Consider the following 17,774-nt stretch of genomic DNA (forward strand, 5'->3'; position numbering starts at 1 on the left):
AGCAAGCGCTAAATTCAAAATTTTCAAACAGCTGAGGAGCGCGTGGTGTGAGAGAGCGAGCGGAGAGACTTTTACTCCATCAACGAACAAATAAAGAAGGAAAACAAAGAGGATTGTGCTTTAATATAAGTTTATCGTAATATATATATCAGGATGGACCCATTCACGGAGGTGAGTGTCCTTTATGACAGCTTTTTATTCGTTTGTTTATTAGGGAGGGTGTTGATATAAACTAGCAGCAGTCTGCTATGCACCAACATAGTATTAATGTAACTTCCGTCGTTAATAATTAACTTATTGATTTATTTACGCTTCTCTACTTGATTACAATCTAGCATATAGTAAAATCAGCTTGACTAAATTACAGTAGAATTTAAATAAGCTATTGTTGAAAATATGTTTTTCGCTATTGTTTTTGCAGCTAGTCATAGTTTCCTTTTTTTTTTTAAATAGCTATGTGGGTGTGACTTAATCTTATTGTTTTGTATTTTTTTGTGTTTCAATATCTACAGATCTTAACTGACTGTAAATATCAGTGATGCCCATTGATTAAAAGTTTTTGTGTTAAAATCCTAAGTAGGCTCTGAATAAACTGTGTATTCAGTCCTTGTAATATTTGAATTGAATATCTCTGCATCTAAATATCAGGCTTTTGAATAACGAAAAAAACAATAGCTGTCAAGGGCTGTGCCCATAACTTGTGGCTGGTTGAATACAGGAAGAGTGGTTTGACTCCAGCCAATAGGAATGATCTGCTGAGTCACATGACAAAATTCCATGGACATGAAATCCTCACTAACTGAAATTTCCACTCATTCCCTGGGAGACAGCCAACCAACAGCCACAGTGCAGGAATGTGTTTGGTCTTGCTCAGTAACAGGGCTGTTAATCATGAGTGAGATGTTCTGCTAGAATGAGCCACTGGTTTGTTCACACTCAGAAGATGAGCAGCGAAGATAAACGAGGCTCATGCATGAAAAAAAGGAACTGAAATTTTGACTTTTTGACACTTGAATGCAGTTTATGCCTTTTATGTCTTGCATATCATGTAGACCTCAGATAAAATTAGTTGTACATGCATATTCTTGTTTTAAAAGATCTGTTTCTCTTTAACACTGTCATATAAGTCCTAGCATCTTGCAATTGTTAATTTGTCATTTTGCTCACTCAGAAACTCTTAGAGCGCACACGTGCTCGTAGAGAGAATTTGCAGAGGAAGATGGCGGAGAGACAAACGGCGGCCAACCGTCCAATGGCTAAAAGGACAAGGGAGCCACTTACAGACACAAACAGTGTCATAAGTGAGCCGACCATTGAAAAAGGTTCGATTTTGTTGCATGCCTGTGTTGACACATGTAACACTGGACCACAAAACCTTAAGTAGCACAGGTATATTTGTAGCAATAGCCAAAAACAGTACATTGGGTACTGTATGGGTCAGTATTATTGATTTTTCTTTTACGCCAAAAATCATTAGGATAATATTATATATGTTCCATGAGGATATCTTGTAAATTTCATAACTTGATTTTTGATTAGTAATATGCATTGCTAAGAACTTCATATGGACAACTTTAAAGGCGATTTTCCCAAAATTTAGATTTTTTGTACCTTCAGATTTTCAATTGTATCTCAGCCAAATATTGTCCTATCCTAACAATACATCAATGGAAAGCTTATTTATTCATCTTTCAGATTATGTATAAATCTCTGTACCCTAAAATAAGTTTTTTTTCTTTTTCTGGACAGCACTTCCCTCCTCCAAGCCATCCCCCTCAAAGCGTCGCTGTTCAGATGAAAATGCTCTCCTTACTGGAGAAGAAAACAAACAACCGGTGATCCCACAAGTGATGGCCTCTGAGCCCATGACGGACAAGAAGCCTCCACCAATGCCAAGCAGTGTTCGTCCCATGCCTGTGGAGCAAAGGTCTGCTCGTTGTACAGCAGAACCAGAAGTGCTGCCCACTAGACCTCCTTCAGACACTGAAAAGATGATGTGTCCTCCTCAGTCTCCAGCAAAAAGCACAGATAATATAATGAAGCACTCCGCTCTAGATGGAGCCAAAGAGGCACAGAAAGATGCACCAATCCCAGGCGTCTCTGGCATGAGGTCTCGTCTACAGAGACTGGCTGAACAGAGGCACTACTGGGACTCTGAAGGTAGGCAGCACTCTCTCAAACCCTAATGAAACCATTCATTATATTTCCAAACCCGTCGTTCATCTTCAGAACACAAATTAAGATATTTTTGATAAAATTCAAGAGCTTTCTGACCCTCCATAGACAGCAACTTCATAACACCACGGTTGAACCACTCAACTTTTTTTTTTCTTTTTTAACCGTGTCCTTTCCACCTTTCTGGGTCTTGAATGTGTTAGTTGCGTTGCTGTCTATGCAGAGTCAGAAAGTTTTTGGATTTCATCAAAAATATCTTCATTTGTGTTCCAAAGATGAACGTAGGTCTTACGGGTTTGGAACGACATGAGGGTGAGTAATTAATGACAAAATGTAAATTTTTGGGTGAACTAACCCTTTAATAGAAGTCAGAATTTCACAAATTAAGATTATTAAGATAGGTGAGTATTGTAAAAACCTGTTGACCACTCTGTTGAAATATTTAAGCTCTACTGTTTTTAATTTTTAACATCCTCATAAAGTGCAAGTACACATTTGAGGTCCTTCAGAAGACAAAAATCAATAAGTGATCATAGTATACACTACCAGTCAAAAAATCCTCTAGAAATCATTCTAATATTGTGATTTTTTTTTTTTTTTTTGCTTAAAAACATTTATTATTATTATGGTTATTATGATTATTTATTTTTCAGTTTTCTTTGATGAATAGAAAGTTCAGATGAACAGCATTTATCTAAAATAGAAATCTTTTGTAACATTATAAATGTCTTTATCATCACTTTTGATCCATTTAAAGCATCCTTGCTAAATAAAAGTATTCATTTCTATAATTTCAAGTTACAAAAGCTTTTTATTTCACAAATGCTGATCTTTGGCTCTTTCTATTTATCAAAATAGAAATCCTGAAAAAGCACTGTTTTAAATATTGATAATAATAATAAAAATATTTCTTGAACAGAAATCAGCATATTAGAATGATTTCTGAAGGATCATGTGACACTGAAGACTGGAGTAATGATGCTGAAAATGTAGCTTTGATCACAGGAATAAATTACATTTAAAAATATATTCAAACAGAAAGCAGCTATTTTAAATAGTAAAATTATTTCACAAGATTACTGCTTATGCTGTATTGTGGATCAAATAAATGCAGGCTTGGTGAGCAGAGGAGACTTCACAATCTTAAAAACTTTAAATATTTTACAGTCCAAAAACTTGGGTCTGGTTGAGACTATCAGGATGATAAATAAGCATCTATCCATGTATTAAACATAATATTCTGCTTTCAGGGACCTCAGAAACCATTCCAGAGAGTGTAGTTTTATCTCCTCTGAAGTCTCAAAAAGTGGATCTTCCTCCTGCTACTCCAACAAACTCTGAGCCCCCTGTTGGAAGAAAGGGTAGACTGGCAAACCTTGCTGCCACAATCGGTTCCTGGGAAGATGACCTTGGACACCCGCCCACTCGTCGGGACAATGCACAAGCACAGCCTGGCACGGCCTGTGTGCGCCCACCAGTCAGTACAGTGACGAGTAACATTGCCAAGCCAAGTCCTGCTGTGGAACGACCTCAGACTGTCCAACCAGCTCCACACAAGTCTGTTGACAGCGGTCAGCAGGTGGGTCATGCCAACAACAGATTCTGTTCTTTCTTTTTATTATGTAAGGTTGTATTGTGGGTTTACAATGTCTTTTTAAATGTGTAAAAAGGTATCAAATGTTTGTTCTTATAGCCAACAGTTTACTCTCCAGTCAAGTCAACCAGAGTGGTTCCCCCTAGTCCTCAGAAGACTGAGTTTCCTCAGCCCAGACCGACTCAAGCAGTTCCCTCTCCTGTTTCCAGCCCACAGAAAATTTACCCCTCCAGTCCACTTAAGTCTTTGACAGCATCTCCCTCCAGTCCTCACAGAGGTTATGTCTCTCAGAGCCCTCTGAAGAACCAGGGCCCATCTAAGTTGAATTCTGGAGCAGCACTTAATTCAAGCCCTGCAAAGCCGATTTTGACACCTAAACCCTCTTCTACTGCTGATGTTTCCAGCATACATCAGAGTCGTGAAAGGTTTACCAAGGACACAACACCCTTACAGCCCAGAGGCCCAGCTGGAACTACTGGTCAGTAGAGTTCCTCTTCTGCTTATTGCCTTTTTTTTCTACACTGAAGTGTATGTCTCTGAACTTATATTTGTTTATGTTGACCTTCAGGAGGCGTCAAGTCGTTTTTGGAGCGTTTTGGAGAAAGGTGCCAGGAGCGCAACCAGAATTCTCCCTCCACATCAGGAGGTCAAGGCCACACACCTGTGGTTACACCCTCTGCCACCCCCAAGTCCAGGCTGCTCCAGGAAAGGCTGGGGTGTGTCCAGGCCACCTCCGCCACAGCTGTCCTCACTCAGAAGCAGAAAATGGCATGTATTCTTAACTGTTTTAAATGCATATTTGTTTAATTGCATATAAAACATCAGCACTAATCTTTTATTTTATTATCAATAGGAGCGAGAGGCAGAGCTGGCACAAATTCGTAATCGATTTCAAAAAGGCAACATGTTAAGGAGCAAAGAGGATCTCAGTGAGGTCAAGAATGATTGTGTAAGATTATAGTCCATATTTTTCTATAATGGTGTACAAAATCAGTTTTAATTATATGAAATCCGCAGAGGAAGGAAAAAAATGTATTTTAATGATTTTTTTTTTTTTTTTTTTTTCTTTTTTTCAAATACACAACCAGTCAAAAGTTTTTGAACAGTAAGATTTTTAATGTTTTTTTTTAAAGAAATCTTTTCTGTTCTCCAAGCCTGCATTTATTTGATCCAAAGTACAGCAAAAACAATAACATTTTTAAATATTTTTATTATTGAAATAAAAATGACTTTTCTATTTTAATATATTTTAAAATGTAGTTTATTGCTGTGACTTTCAAAGCTGAATTTTTTGCATCATTACTCATTTATTATGTTGAAACCTGTTTTTTTTTTTTTTTTTTTTTTTTTTTTTTTTTTTTTTTTTTTACACTGTTCTTTGAATAGAAAGTTCAGAAGAACAGCATTTATCTGAAATATAAATCCTTTGTAACATTAAAAATGTCTTATCATATTTTTTGATCAATTTAAAGCATCTTTGCAAAATAAAAGTATTAATTTCTAATATCATTTATTCTTAAAATAAATAATACTGACTTTTTAATGATATAGTGTATAATGTTACAAAAGCGTTTTATTTCAGATAAATGCTGATCTTTGGATCTTTCTATTCATCAAAGAATTCTGAGTAATGATGCTAAAAAATTAGCTTTGATCACAGCAATGAATTGCATATTAAAATGTATTCAAATAGAAAAAGTATTTTAAAAATATAAATATTTAAAATTGTAATGTTTTGCTGTACTTTGGATCAAATAAATGCAGGCTTGGTAAGCAGTAGAGACTTCTTTAAAAAACATAAAATCTTACTGTTGAAAAACTTTTGACTGGTAGTGTAAATAAAACTGCTAATATTAATCACATTGATACTAAGGAGAAATATACTATTGAATACAACTGGATATTAGCAGTAATACAAATATTACTGGTATGACTCTTTTATAACCCCAGTACTTAATTTTATAAAAGAAATGTAATTTCAAAATTACTTAATTACAATTTTTATCCTCAGGAAATTGAACTGTCTGTACAGAGGACGGCTTCTGTGCCAGTGCTTGATAATGAGCCTTCTGCACCAGTAGTCAACAGCCCTTCTCCATTTGGTAAAAAAGGTATTTTGTATATAATAATGTAGTTAAATGTCGTCTTCTAAAGCATTGTTCCACTGTTCTTTCCTTGTTTTGTTCAATTATTTTAATTAGCCATAATTGCCTTTGCTGCATTTTCATGTCATTTTATTTATATAGTGGTCCTGTTTATTGGAATATGAGCAGTTAAACAGATTATGTTGTCTTTTAGACAAAGAGTGCGTTCTTCCAAGCCCTGCAAAGAAAGTTGAATTTACAGAAGAGATGCCTATAGTGAAAGAACCAGAGGAAGTAAAAGGTAAGTGTGTGGGGGGGATCGGTTGCTTGCTGTTTATCTTCGTATTGGGGTGTTATTTGCTTTATATATATTTATGACCTTATTATAAATGCATGTTTTTGATAATGAATATTTTTGTTGACATTTTAGAAGTAGATGAAGTGCATGAGATTGAGATGAACGTGGATGGTTCCGTTAACTCCGAGGTGATAAATGAGCTGTTTGATGGAGTCCTGGAGGATAGCGAGGAGCACAGTGATGAGGATGCAGATGAAGATGCTCTGAATATCTCCTCTATGTCTCTCCTTGCTCCACTTGCCGAGACAGTAGCAGCTGTGGTCAAGAGCCCTGAAAGAAAGCCTATGGTGAGCCTTGAGGATGCAAGTCATTAGCAAAACAATGATAATTCTGAATAATCTGATAACTAATGTAATAACTAACTAATCTCAAATGGACTTTTATTTTGGTCCAGACGTCGACTCCTGCCAGCTCATTTATTGTAAAGAGTTCCACTCCTGAGAGTGTATCTAGGCCCAGTAAGTTCCAGAGGACACGCATGTTACAAGCTGGATCATCTGACAGCATCGACAACATAGATGAGCAGCAAAACCAGAACCTTCTTTACAGGTGCACATCTGCTCACTGTAACATTCAAACTGATTTGTTGTGTGATTTGTATTTAATGCATGGTTGTGTTTGATTTCAGCATTGATGCCTACAGATCCACAAGGGTTAAGACCGAGTCAGAGAGACCTCATGTTAAACAGGTGATCGTGAGGAAAGAGGATGTGTCTCAGAGAATGGAGAGCAATGGGAGCTCCAGTCACATCAACATCAAGCAGAAAATGAAGGTCTGTTCAAAAATGTTTATTTACAGTTGTCAATTTTACCAAAATATGAGGGATTTTTTTAGTACTGATCTGAACAAGATATTTCAAATAAAAGACGTTTACATATAGTCCACAAGAGGAAATAAGAGTTGAATTTTTAAAAATGACCCCATTCAAAAATGTACATACACTTGATTCTTAATACTGTGTTGTTAACTGAATGATCCACAGCTGTTTTTTTTTAGTTAGGTGATAGGTGTACATGAGTTTGAAAGGTTAAACTCCGCACTCTTTCAGGTCCCACAAATTATTTTGTTTTTCAGCATTTTTGTGTATTTGAACCCTTTCCAACAATGACTCGATTTTGAGATCCATTTTTCACACTGAGGACAACTGAGGGACTCTAGAGAATCAGTGAGCATTTGAACCTTCTGTAATAGTTGCATATGAGTCCCTTAGTTGTCCTCAGTGTGAAAAGATAGATCTGCAGTCATTGTTGGAGAGTGTTCAAATGCATAAAAATGCTGAAAAACCAAAGAATTTGTGGGACCTAAAGGATTTTTCTGAAGAACAGCTGGCAGTTTAACTGTTCAGGACAAACAAGTGACTCATGAACAACTATCACTAAACAAAAAATTCAACTATTACTTTCTCTTGTGGACTATATGTACATCTTTTATGTCATTCAGGTCAGTGCTGAATAATAAAAAATGTTTGTATGATCCCTCTTATTTTGGTAAAACCATTAACATTTAGCAGATTCTGCAAGGTATATGTAAGCTTTTGACTTCAGCTGTATTTATTACAGTTTGCTCCTGCCAGTGTGCATGTTTAGTCCCAAGCATGAGTCACAGTGCTCTATGGGAAATAGACTTTCTAACAACAATTGTAGTGAACCAATGTCTTTACCAATTGGCAGCTGGCTTATTTAATTAGAGGGCAGGACTTATTTTACCCTATTGTGCATTGCAGTTTCTTCTATTCTTTTATCTTTGATCTCAAAAGAATTTATGATGCCATGTTGTGTTCTCAGATGTTGACCAATGAGATGAACCTGCAGCAGACAGTGATCCATCAGGCTAGTCAGGCTCTCAACTGCTGTACAGATGAAGAACATGGAAAAGGATCTCAAGTGGAGGCCGAGGCTGAGAGACTGTTGCTTATTGCCAGTAAGTGATACTGTTCTTTTTGCACTACACAGGTGAATATTTCAGGTTATTTATTTCTTGAACTGTGAAGCAATCTCTTATTTTCTTCGGCCTTAGCTGAAAGGAGAGCTGCCCTGAAGGCTGAACTCGATCAGCTAAAAGCAGAGGGTCCAACAGCCCAGAAGAAAAGCGCAAGCAGTGCCCAGGTGGATATGGGTATACCTGCTTCTAAAGGGTCCATCTCACTGCTGGAGCTGCGACTTCCTCTAAAGGCTGACTTTATCTGTTCTTCTGCCAACAAGCCAGGTGAGAATACTTCTGTATCTATCCATCTTTTTCTTAAATGTGGAAGTAAGCTTATGGGTGAGACTTCTTGTTCATTAGCCACTATAGGGAAATAGCAAAATGGCAGTAAAACTATTTATAATTAAGGTAATACATTAATATATAATGGTAAGACACACTAATTTGCAATATCAAGCAACAAAACAAGCTGTTTGTACTGCTAAAAATATCTGGATGCGGATGAGACCGAAAGCCAAACCCATAAAATTTACAAATGGCTGTGCCCACTCTTACATGAAGAAAAAGGTGGATATATAGATACTTTTTGTTTGCCACCTTCATGCCCAATCAGACAATTACTCATGTCATAATTTTGCTGTAAGAATGTGGAAACCATTACTTCTTCGTGATGATCCGTGCCGGAGCTGAGAACACAGTGGCGACGACTCTAGCAAGCACACGCACTGGTCTGAGTGGCGATGCTTTGACCTTCTCCACCAAATTCAATTTGTAAGTGTCGTTTTCTATCAAGCTACTCTTGACATCCCTATCACCTCAGTATAGTGTTTATCATATTAATACTTTCCTTGATGTGCAGGTCTGATGTCTCTAATGACTTTGAGATTGATATCGAGGTCTACTCTTTCGTAAGTACAGCTTTTTAATTGGCTTTCAAATGAAACCTTTATCAAAGAGATTTAGTAAAATGTTTTTTTTTTTTTTTCTTATAGGTTCAGAAACGGGAGCTGAACCCTGACAAGAGGAAAAAGCCCAACAAATCAAAGGTAAACTCGTTGTCTTACATACTACGTTAGAGTGACTCGGCTACTCTAAAGAGATGAACGGCTACTCTAAAGCGCAGCAATCAGTCTGTCCAGATTCTCCTGAGGCATTTCCATGACTTGGAAGCATGCTTGTTGGTATGCTGTTTTAAAATCGTCACTTGCTGGTGTGCAAGCAGTTGGTTAGATTTTAAGCAAGTGTTTTTAAAGGGGTCAAGAACTGCTTTTTTATTATTTTGTACTGTCTGAGGTCCATTTATAATGCTATGAAGATTTTTACATAAAAAAAAAAAAATCATCATTTTGAAGTAATAGGATATTGTCTGTTCTGTTTTGAACTCCCACTGTTTGAATAGGCATGGTGGATTGTAGATTTTGAAGTAAACGCCCACTGCTATGATTGGCTAACAGTTGTGTATGTTTGACAGGCTACATCATTTACAGATGGACACACAAATAACTCAGTACATATTAAACAACCTGTAATAACAAAGCAATAGTGACCACCTAATACAAACAGTTACTGACATTTGTGTGGTGCAACATTACTGTCGGATCCAATATAGTTGCACCACATAATCTTTTGGTTTTTGATAATTCTGCGTCGACTTGTGCTTTGTAAACAAATCTGTGGTAAAATGAAATAAACAAAAGACTGAGTTTTTACTGATGCGGTCTGGAACTTCGTTAAAAATAAAGGGCAGGTGGGCAGCACTAAATGGGTAGTAATGTAGGAGCAGTTGATTTTTCTTTTTTTTTTTTCCTGTTTAGCCACACTATTACTACATAAAGTGTCATGTTCCACAACCTGTCGTTTTGGCAGACTGGCTTCAATAGACCAATTTGGAGTAAACGTCACAGTTATGTCACCAACAGCTGCTCATGCATTGTGGTGGCAGAAAAACACTGTTATCAAGTGAAGGGGAACGGGTAAAATCCATGGAAAAAAGACAAAGTTTTGTTAGAATACTTTTATAGAATACCGTCATCAAAAACGGCATTTGAAGCTAAGTGCAGACATTTAAACAGACAGTCTATAGATCAAACCTACTATGATTACTCTACTTTTAAAGCTTAAATTTGATTTAAACAATTTGTTCGCAATAATATTCACATATAAAGTTCATAGGGAACATATTGTATTGCAGTTACAGCATGAGATACTATTTAAACCTATAACATTTTACATAATATTTACCTATTTTATCTCTCAATACTTTTTTTTTTTTCTCCGCAACTGCAAGTTTATATCTTCTAGTTTGGACTTTATAACTATATAATTTAATTCAACAATAGCAAGTTTGTCAATTCTGAAGAAAAACCCCAGAAATGTGAACTATAAACTCATGGTTCTGAGCCGAGGGAAAAAGAATGACGAGTTGATCTAAATTGCGTGAATAAAATCTGAATTTTGAAAAATATATTTTTCATTCCATGGCTTTGATAGAACGCTACTTAAAAAAAACTGTAATTTTCTGCCACCAGATAAGCTTTGCCCTCAAAAAATGTCACTGGTTGCAAACACTGAATTGGTCTATATAAGCTTTTCAAACTAACAAGAGTTTGGAGTTCTAAAACTTACAGGATGTTTTTATAGCACAATGACCTCCTATGTCAATAGATCAAGGGAATTTTGATTTCTCAGTTCATGACCCCTTTAATGTCTAGTGTCGTCATTCTGAACAAAGTGCACGGTGAAGGGTATTTTTATTCATTCTTAACTAAAAATGCCTTTTGTCTCAGTCTCAGTAGCACTCAGTGCTGTGTTTATGCATAATATAATATAAGTTCACTATGTCCACAATGTTTTACTCTTAAATTGTTTTTATCTCCACAGGCTATCACACCAAAAAGGTTCCTTGCTATCTCGGTAAGTAGCCTCAACACATTACCAGTCAAAAGAGGTCAGTTCACCTCTTGCGTCATTTCTCGTCTGTTCAACATGTAATATTGTACTACATAGCACAGTACCATAACATTTATTTGTTATAAACAATCTAAAAATGTAAAGTTCTGACACATTTTGTCCTCTGTTTATCTATTATAGAAGAGCAACCTCCAAACACCTGGTGAGTATTAATGAGCTTTTAAAAGCAGTTCAATTTAACATTTTGAAACTGTTATTCATACATTTATTTTGCTTTTTTATTCTCAGTTGTGGCTAGCCCCGGTGGTCCAAATGCCGTGCGCACCAGTAACTTTGTGCTTGTCGGATCGCACAAGCTAACTCTAGCCTCTATTGGGAAAAACAAATTCCCCTTGGAGAAGGTACTTTCCTCCCTTTGCATCTATCTCTATATCATTATAACTCTTTCACAAACCAAACAATACTAACACCATCACCTGGCGAAACTCACTGGATGTGTGGAGGGTATGCATGAGACATCACTGCAGTTGCACCTGGTGAGTGGCAGAAAGACTGTGGCAGCATAATGTTGCATTTAGCGTCAAAATAAGGTATAAATGTCAGGAAACCCTATTCTTGGCCACAAGTCAATGTCCACTGTTTTTTTGGTAAGGTGTAAGGATCACCATTGAGTCCAACTGCTAATGCCAGCCAAGTTGCTGGGTGTTTTGCCACTCATTTGGACTGAGTGGGTGTGTTCCGTCAAAAGTGACGTCAATGCGCATACCCTCTGATGCTTGCTAACGTCAGAGAGGGAGAGGTTTAACCACAGCACTCGTGTTCACACCAGCTTAATACAGTTTTAACACTACTCTCTTGTTTTTCTTGCACAGTGCTGCCGTTTGCATTTGCCAGACTCTTTCACATGTAGACATTTCTCTCTTTTAGATCAAATATGAAGGGGTTGAAAGAGAGCTGCTCAGTGACATGTTTCACAAAAAGGTTGCTATATTTGCTCTGTGTTTAATAACACGGGTTGTTGTGTGTCTGAGTATTTAGCTAACAATGCTTGGTGTCTTTTCGGTGATACTAACTGTCAGTTTAAGCCGCTTGTTTATGTTTTGTGTGCAGTGTGCACATCAAGGCCTTTGTATTTGGGTGCATTATTTTCGTTATTTTTCAGGCAAATGTGTAGCTACTATATTTATGGCTTCCTTTTGTTGTAAAAAAAGGCTTTTTCTCTGGGATAAGTTTGTGTTCTAGTCCTTAGTGTCCTGTTTTGCTACAGGTACCTTTCCTTTGTCCTCTGGAGGGGCATGTTTACCTGAAAATGCACTGCGAGGTTGGCTCACGGATAGAGGAAAGAGGCTTCCTGGTGAGTTTTTATACTTAAGTTTTCCAGTGTATATGGGCCATTCTACAGAAATGGTCTGAACTGCTGTCCCACAACCAAAAAACACATTTAAAAGGCATTTAAGTATTCAAATCTTAGATGTTTATTAAGATCATTCTGTCATCTATTGGAACACAAAATAATATTTAAAATATTAGTAAGCTTAATATATATAAAATCATAATTTATTGGGTACTTTCGATTGGGAGGAGGCTGTCCCGAACCCTAACCACTACATTTCAACTTAAGAAAATATAGCAATTTTTTTTTTTTTTGGTTCTTTAAAAAAAATGAAGTTCAGCCAAATATTTATTTTCTTTTCTTTGTAAATTATGAAATTGAATATATCCCGTATTTTCATGTCACCACCAAAACAGTGCATGGTGTAGTCCATTGGCTGAGACAGATTTTTAACTACACACCTAAATTTATGATCAGGAAATATTCCTGTGTCCCCCCTCTCTCATAGCTACATGGTCTCGGTAAATAGGTCCCATCATTTCGAGGTAAATGTGTGAACGTTGATTTAACTTGTGAGTTGAAATGACTTAAGTTGATTTAACTTAAAAACTTCAGTTCAGCAGCTGCCTTAATTAAGTTAAATCAACTTAAGTCATTTCAACTCACAAGTTAAATCAATAAGTTAAAATGAATTGCTGATTTAACTTAAAATTTTAAGGCAGCTGCTGAACCTAGGCTTTTAAGTTGAATCTGGTGAAAACTTTTTACGGTGCAGATAAACTTACATCAGTAACATTGTCTTTTTTTTTCATACTAAGGTGGTTTTGTGTGATGCTAATGAGGGTGTTTTTTAATTTGCAGACCATGTTTGAGGATGTCAGTGGATTTGGAGCTTGGCACAGGAGGTGGTGTGTCCTTTCAGGATATAGCATCTCTTTTTGGACCTACCCTGATGATGAAAAAAGAAAGGTTGGCCTAGTATAATTGTTTTGTAAGTTTGAGAAGTGCTTTATTAAAATTAACAGGCTATTCTTCCACTCACAGAATCCAATTGGTCGCATTAACCTTGCCAACTGCACCAGTCGTAAAGTGGAGCCGGCAAACAGAGAGTTCTGTGCCCGGCCCAATACCTTTGAGCTCATCACCGTGAGACCACAGAGGGAGGATGACAGAGAGACCCTGGTCAGCCAGTGCAAGGACACACTGTGTGTTACAAAGTAAGACCCAGTTAACAATATGAATTCATGTGCTTTGATGGAGAGGATCAAATCCTAATTCGAGAATATCTCTTTGTAATGTGTAGGAACTGGCTGAGTGCCGACACCAAGGATGAGAGGAATCTGTGGATGCAGAAGCTCAACCAGATCTTGGTGGACCTGCGTATGTGGCAGCCAGATTCGTGCTACAAACCCATGTAAGCCTGCTCTCATCGAGCACCAAGGGCCAAAAGTATTCTAGTCTGACTTTCACACTGACTGCGTATAGGTCTGATTTGGAAGTGCAATATAGCAACAGTTACAGTGTTTACAAATAAGTTTTACAAGTTTGTTATTAATTTGACAAGTCAGAAAAAAAATCATTAAAGCCATAAATTAAGAGACATTTCAATTAAAGGACAACATGCGTTGATTTACAAGGGTATTCAGGTATGATTTTGATACTTTTTATCTGTGTCATTTAGCAAGGTTTGCTTTAAGACTAATGAAAGCTTGTTTGCTTTGTTAGAGTTTTTATGTGTGTATTTAAATGTTTTTTGCATGACTGCTGTCTGCTGAGATACCTGTTGTAGTCAGATTTCTCAGAATGTGTTCATCGAGCAAGACTTCAGGTTTTGTCCTGAATGTTTTAATGAACCACACACTTAATGTCAGTACTTTGTGGTGACCCAAATTTCATTTTTATATTAAGTACTGCTAAAACCCATGATCTGTTTTTATGTTTGTATATTTGCTGTTATAGGGATGACTTAAATTTTTTGCTCATCTGTCACAGGAAACTATTTTATTTGACTAAGATTTTTGGGGTTTGGTTTGAGAAATTTATATTTATATATGATTTTCTTCAAATACACAGTGGATGTGGCTCACTTGGATAATGAAAGGGAATGGGTTTTTTTTCTTCTCCTTTTTGGACATTTATGAGCAATGTTGGTCTTGTCTGTGGTTGTAAAACTGCATACAGTTTAAAATGCAATTAGATCTTCCCGTTTGTCACCAAAGCTCTTTTCAGCTCAGTTTCTGCAATAACACTATGATGAGTGATATGCGCCTTCAGAAGAATACAAATCTAATTGATATTTGCCTTAGAAATTTCCCTTTTTTATTGAAAAGGAAAATGGCCCAAGACATTTTTTTTTTTCCTTTGGTTGATCCAGATGCCTTCACAATAATTGAAGTTGAGTTGAAATATTTATCATGCACATCCCATATATATATTTCTTGTGCATTTCCTTTATGTAACTTTTTTTTATATGAACATTTTATAACTTTTTAAATGGTTCTAACTCACTTCAGATTCATCTACCTATATCCAAATGTGTTTGAATAAGTGACATTTACAAAAGCTTTTTTAAATTTACACTAAATTGCCTTGACTGAGACCAATTTCTTAACTTTGTGATACACAATACTAAAATTCAGCCCCTTTCACTGTAGTAATCTTAAAGCACTTTAGTGTTTTGGCTGTTTTGTGTGTTATGGTATCTTGAACACTCCAAATGTGGCTTCCATGTATCACGCAGAGCTGCAGTTTCAATAAAACAAGCTTTTGACAACATACTTGTTACCAATGTCTTACTGTTTGTTTAACTGCCTCATATCTTCTCAATGTGTCTAACTAGACTAGAAATGTTTATTAAATTACTGTATGCTAATGTAAGTAACATTACCATGCTAAATTTTTGTTGTTACTTAGCATTTTATGGCTTATAAATGGAGGGTTTGCACTGTTAATGTACTACTGAATTCCTTGTTCTGATAATTTATAAGCTGTTAAATCATATAGAGAAGGACTTAGTAAGCAGGAAAGGGTGCAATATTTTTCCGAACTCCTAAACCGTCAGTCGCAGGTTCAAGTGCCTCATGTTGTTGGAATCCTTGGCTGATGGCAGACAAAACACATGCCTTAGATGCCTGGCAAAAATATTCAGGTATTTTGGATTTTTGGGATTTTCGCCCTAATGGAACCAAACCAATGCGGAAAGATTCTCTGGAGAGTGAATATCAATAATTATCAAAAAAAAAAAGTTGAACTTTTGACTCGCCTTCGCAAAGAGATGCCAAATTGTTTGAAAAGGACAGGGCCACTTTTTAGTAAAATGCCTATAACTCCTTTACAGAATGAGACTTCTTCACCAAACTCAGAACATGTATGTAAGAGCTTAATCTGAGGTTGCAGGACAAAAAATTTGGATCTTGACCATTAGGTGGCGCTATAAGAGGAAAAATAACATACATCTATGCAACCATTTGTCCTATCAACATGAAAATCGGTGCGTGCTATCTTGGTCCAAAGTGCCACAAGTGTCTATAAGGACATTTGCATATCTCACAAAACCATTGCCGCCATTGGCCAATAAATTTTAAGCACCCTTTAGACATGGTTAACGGAGGCCGATTGGAACGAAATTTGGTGGGCCTGTTTGACTCGTGGCCCCAAAGGTCTGTTAGAAATTTGAAAGAAATCGGCCACTGGGGGCGATACTGCGTTTTTCAAGGGCGTAAACAATTGTGCATTGCATGTTTTTTCACACATACACAAGATATTCATATATAACAGAACTCCTCATTCCAGACAACTATGCCTCTAGAACCACTGCTGTCAATCAAATTGTTTGTTAAATGATGGAGAAGATGTAAAAAAAAAAAACTATTATGTGCAAACTAGTTCTAGGTTTTTCGCTCTCAAAACTGCAGTACAATTCTCTACTCTTTTGGTCAATAATTATTAAAAAATTATTGGAATTTACCCTTTGGGAAGCTACAACAGAGTCATTTAGAAAAGGGGCCTGTCCAAACTTAGCCAAAATCCTATAAAGCCTAAAAGGCAAAACCTGGTGAGCATGTGCAACTGGTGATTCTGAATAAGCATACAAAGTTTTAAAGAGATCGGACCACAGCTGGCACTATAAAAGTCATTAATGTTACAAAACATAATATTTCTATAGTAAGTTACCTGTATTTGCAAAAAAAGGCTTTGTGTATGTGCTTAAATGCCTTAAAGCACTTGAACCCAGGTAATCACTGCTTGCAGCTATATATATTTAATATATTGTATATATATAATTTCTATGTTCAAAATTGTATTTTTAAAACATTTCAGCAGTTGAGCAGTGCTGGGTTGGTCCTTGGTCTCGACTCAGTCTTGCCCTGCCTTGGTATTGTCTTGGTCTCGACTTTAAGTGGTCTTGACTACAACACAACACTAATGTCAACTAACTGACGTACTAAAATGACTAAAGCTAAAATAATAATTACGCTAAACGGACGTATAAAAATTAGGGATGTGCATATCGATCCTAAAGTATCGATATATCGATACTGATGCGAGTATCGAAAGTATCGATACTCAAATTGAAAATATCGATACTAAGGTGTGTTTTATTTACCAGTGATTTTGTTTATTTAACAAAAAGCCAGGAGTACAATGTGCATTGAATTGGATGCATAACCTATGTTAGAGAATAACTGTTCACGATAGAACACTTTTCCTACTCATCTGAACGCACGCAAATGATGCAAGACAGAACCAATCAATCACAGAGAGCATTCACTCCCTTTAGACAGTGCATTCAAACAGGGCTGTGTTTCCTAAAAGTATCATAAGAAATCATTGATGCTTTTGGGAACGACAGCCCTGTACAATGCTTATCAGAGGACAGAAAATAAAAAAAAATGTTTGAGCTATTTCTCAATAAACAAACTGAAACTGAAGCTTACATAATTTGCATTTCACAAGTGCAATTACATTTCTTTAAATTAACACTTAAAGTTCATTGATCATGTTTTGTAGTAATGTTAATATAAATTATACACTGGCAGAATAAAAATGTTGTATTTTATGTGTGCAACAGCCTGTCACTGGCAGCCCCTTATGAAACCAAGTATTTTCAACTGTAGGTTTTGTAGTTACCACTAAAGTAAACATATTTTAACCACGTGTAGAAAATAAAATTTAATTAGTTGCATATTAAATGTTAAAATGCATTTCAAATATAAAGTGTAAAAGGTTATAAAAAAAGGGCATAATTACATATTTTACTCTTATTAATTTAATAAATGTAATAATTTAAAAATTAAGTTTAGAAGTATCGTATCGGTATCGATATCGATGATACTGGCCTTAAAAATATCGGTATTGTATCGAAAACAAAATAAGTGGTATCGCCCATCCCTAAT

General features: G+C 36.2%; 1 protein-coding gene across 1 annotated transcript; it reads left to right on the plus strand.

Moving 5' to 3' along the window:
• The first annotated feature begins 40 nt into the window (after window positions 1-40).
• anln (anillin, actin binding protein) lies at window positions 41-15,155 on the plus strand. Its single transcript, XM_073821806.1, has 24 exons — window positions 41-171; window positions 1,172-1,322; window positions 1,750-2,160; window positions 3,426-3,754; window positions 3,869-4,247; window positions 4,338-4,537; window positions 4,623-4,718; window positions 5,781-5,880; window positions 6,068-6,154; window positions 6,284-6,498; window positions 6,606-6,760; window positions 6,840-6,984; window positions 7,997-8,132; window positions 8,229-8,417; window positions 8,780-8,906; window positions 8,995-9,043; window positions 9,128-9,181; window positions 11,016-11,048; window positions 11,226-11,247; window positions 11,334-11,446; window positions 12,313-12,399; window positions 13,240-13,347; window positions 13,423-13,595; window positions 13,682-15,155. The coding sequence occupies exons 1-24, from the start codon at window positions 154-156 to the stop codon at window positions 13,794-13,796; spliced, it is 3,492 nt and encodes a 1,163-aa protein (XP_073677907.1). The 5' UTR covers window positions 41-153; the 3' UTR covers window positions 13,797-15,155.
• Window positions 15,156-17,774: the final 2,619 nt, after the last annotated feature.

The sequence above is a fragment of the Garra rufa genome, chromosome 17 (genome assembly GCF_049309525.1).
Source record: "Garra rufa chromosome 17, GarRuf1.0, whole genome shotgun sequence".
NCBI lineage: Eukaryota > Metazoa > Chordata > Actinopteri > Cypriniformes > Cyprinidae > Garra > Garra rufa.

Coding starts and splice junctions, on each gene's coding strand:
- anln (XM_073821806.1), top strand. Junction 6,155..6,283: donor AGAACCAGAGGAAGTAAAAG/GTAAGTGTGTGG, acceptor TTGACATTTTAG/AAGTAGATGAAGTGCATGAG. Junction 6,985..7,996: donor ACATCAAGCAGAAAATGAAG/GTCTGTTCAAAA, acceptor TTGTGTTCTCAG/ATGTTGACCAATGAGATGAA.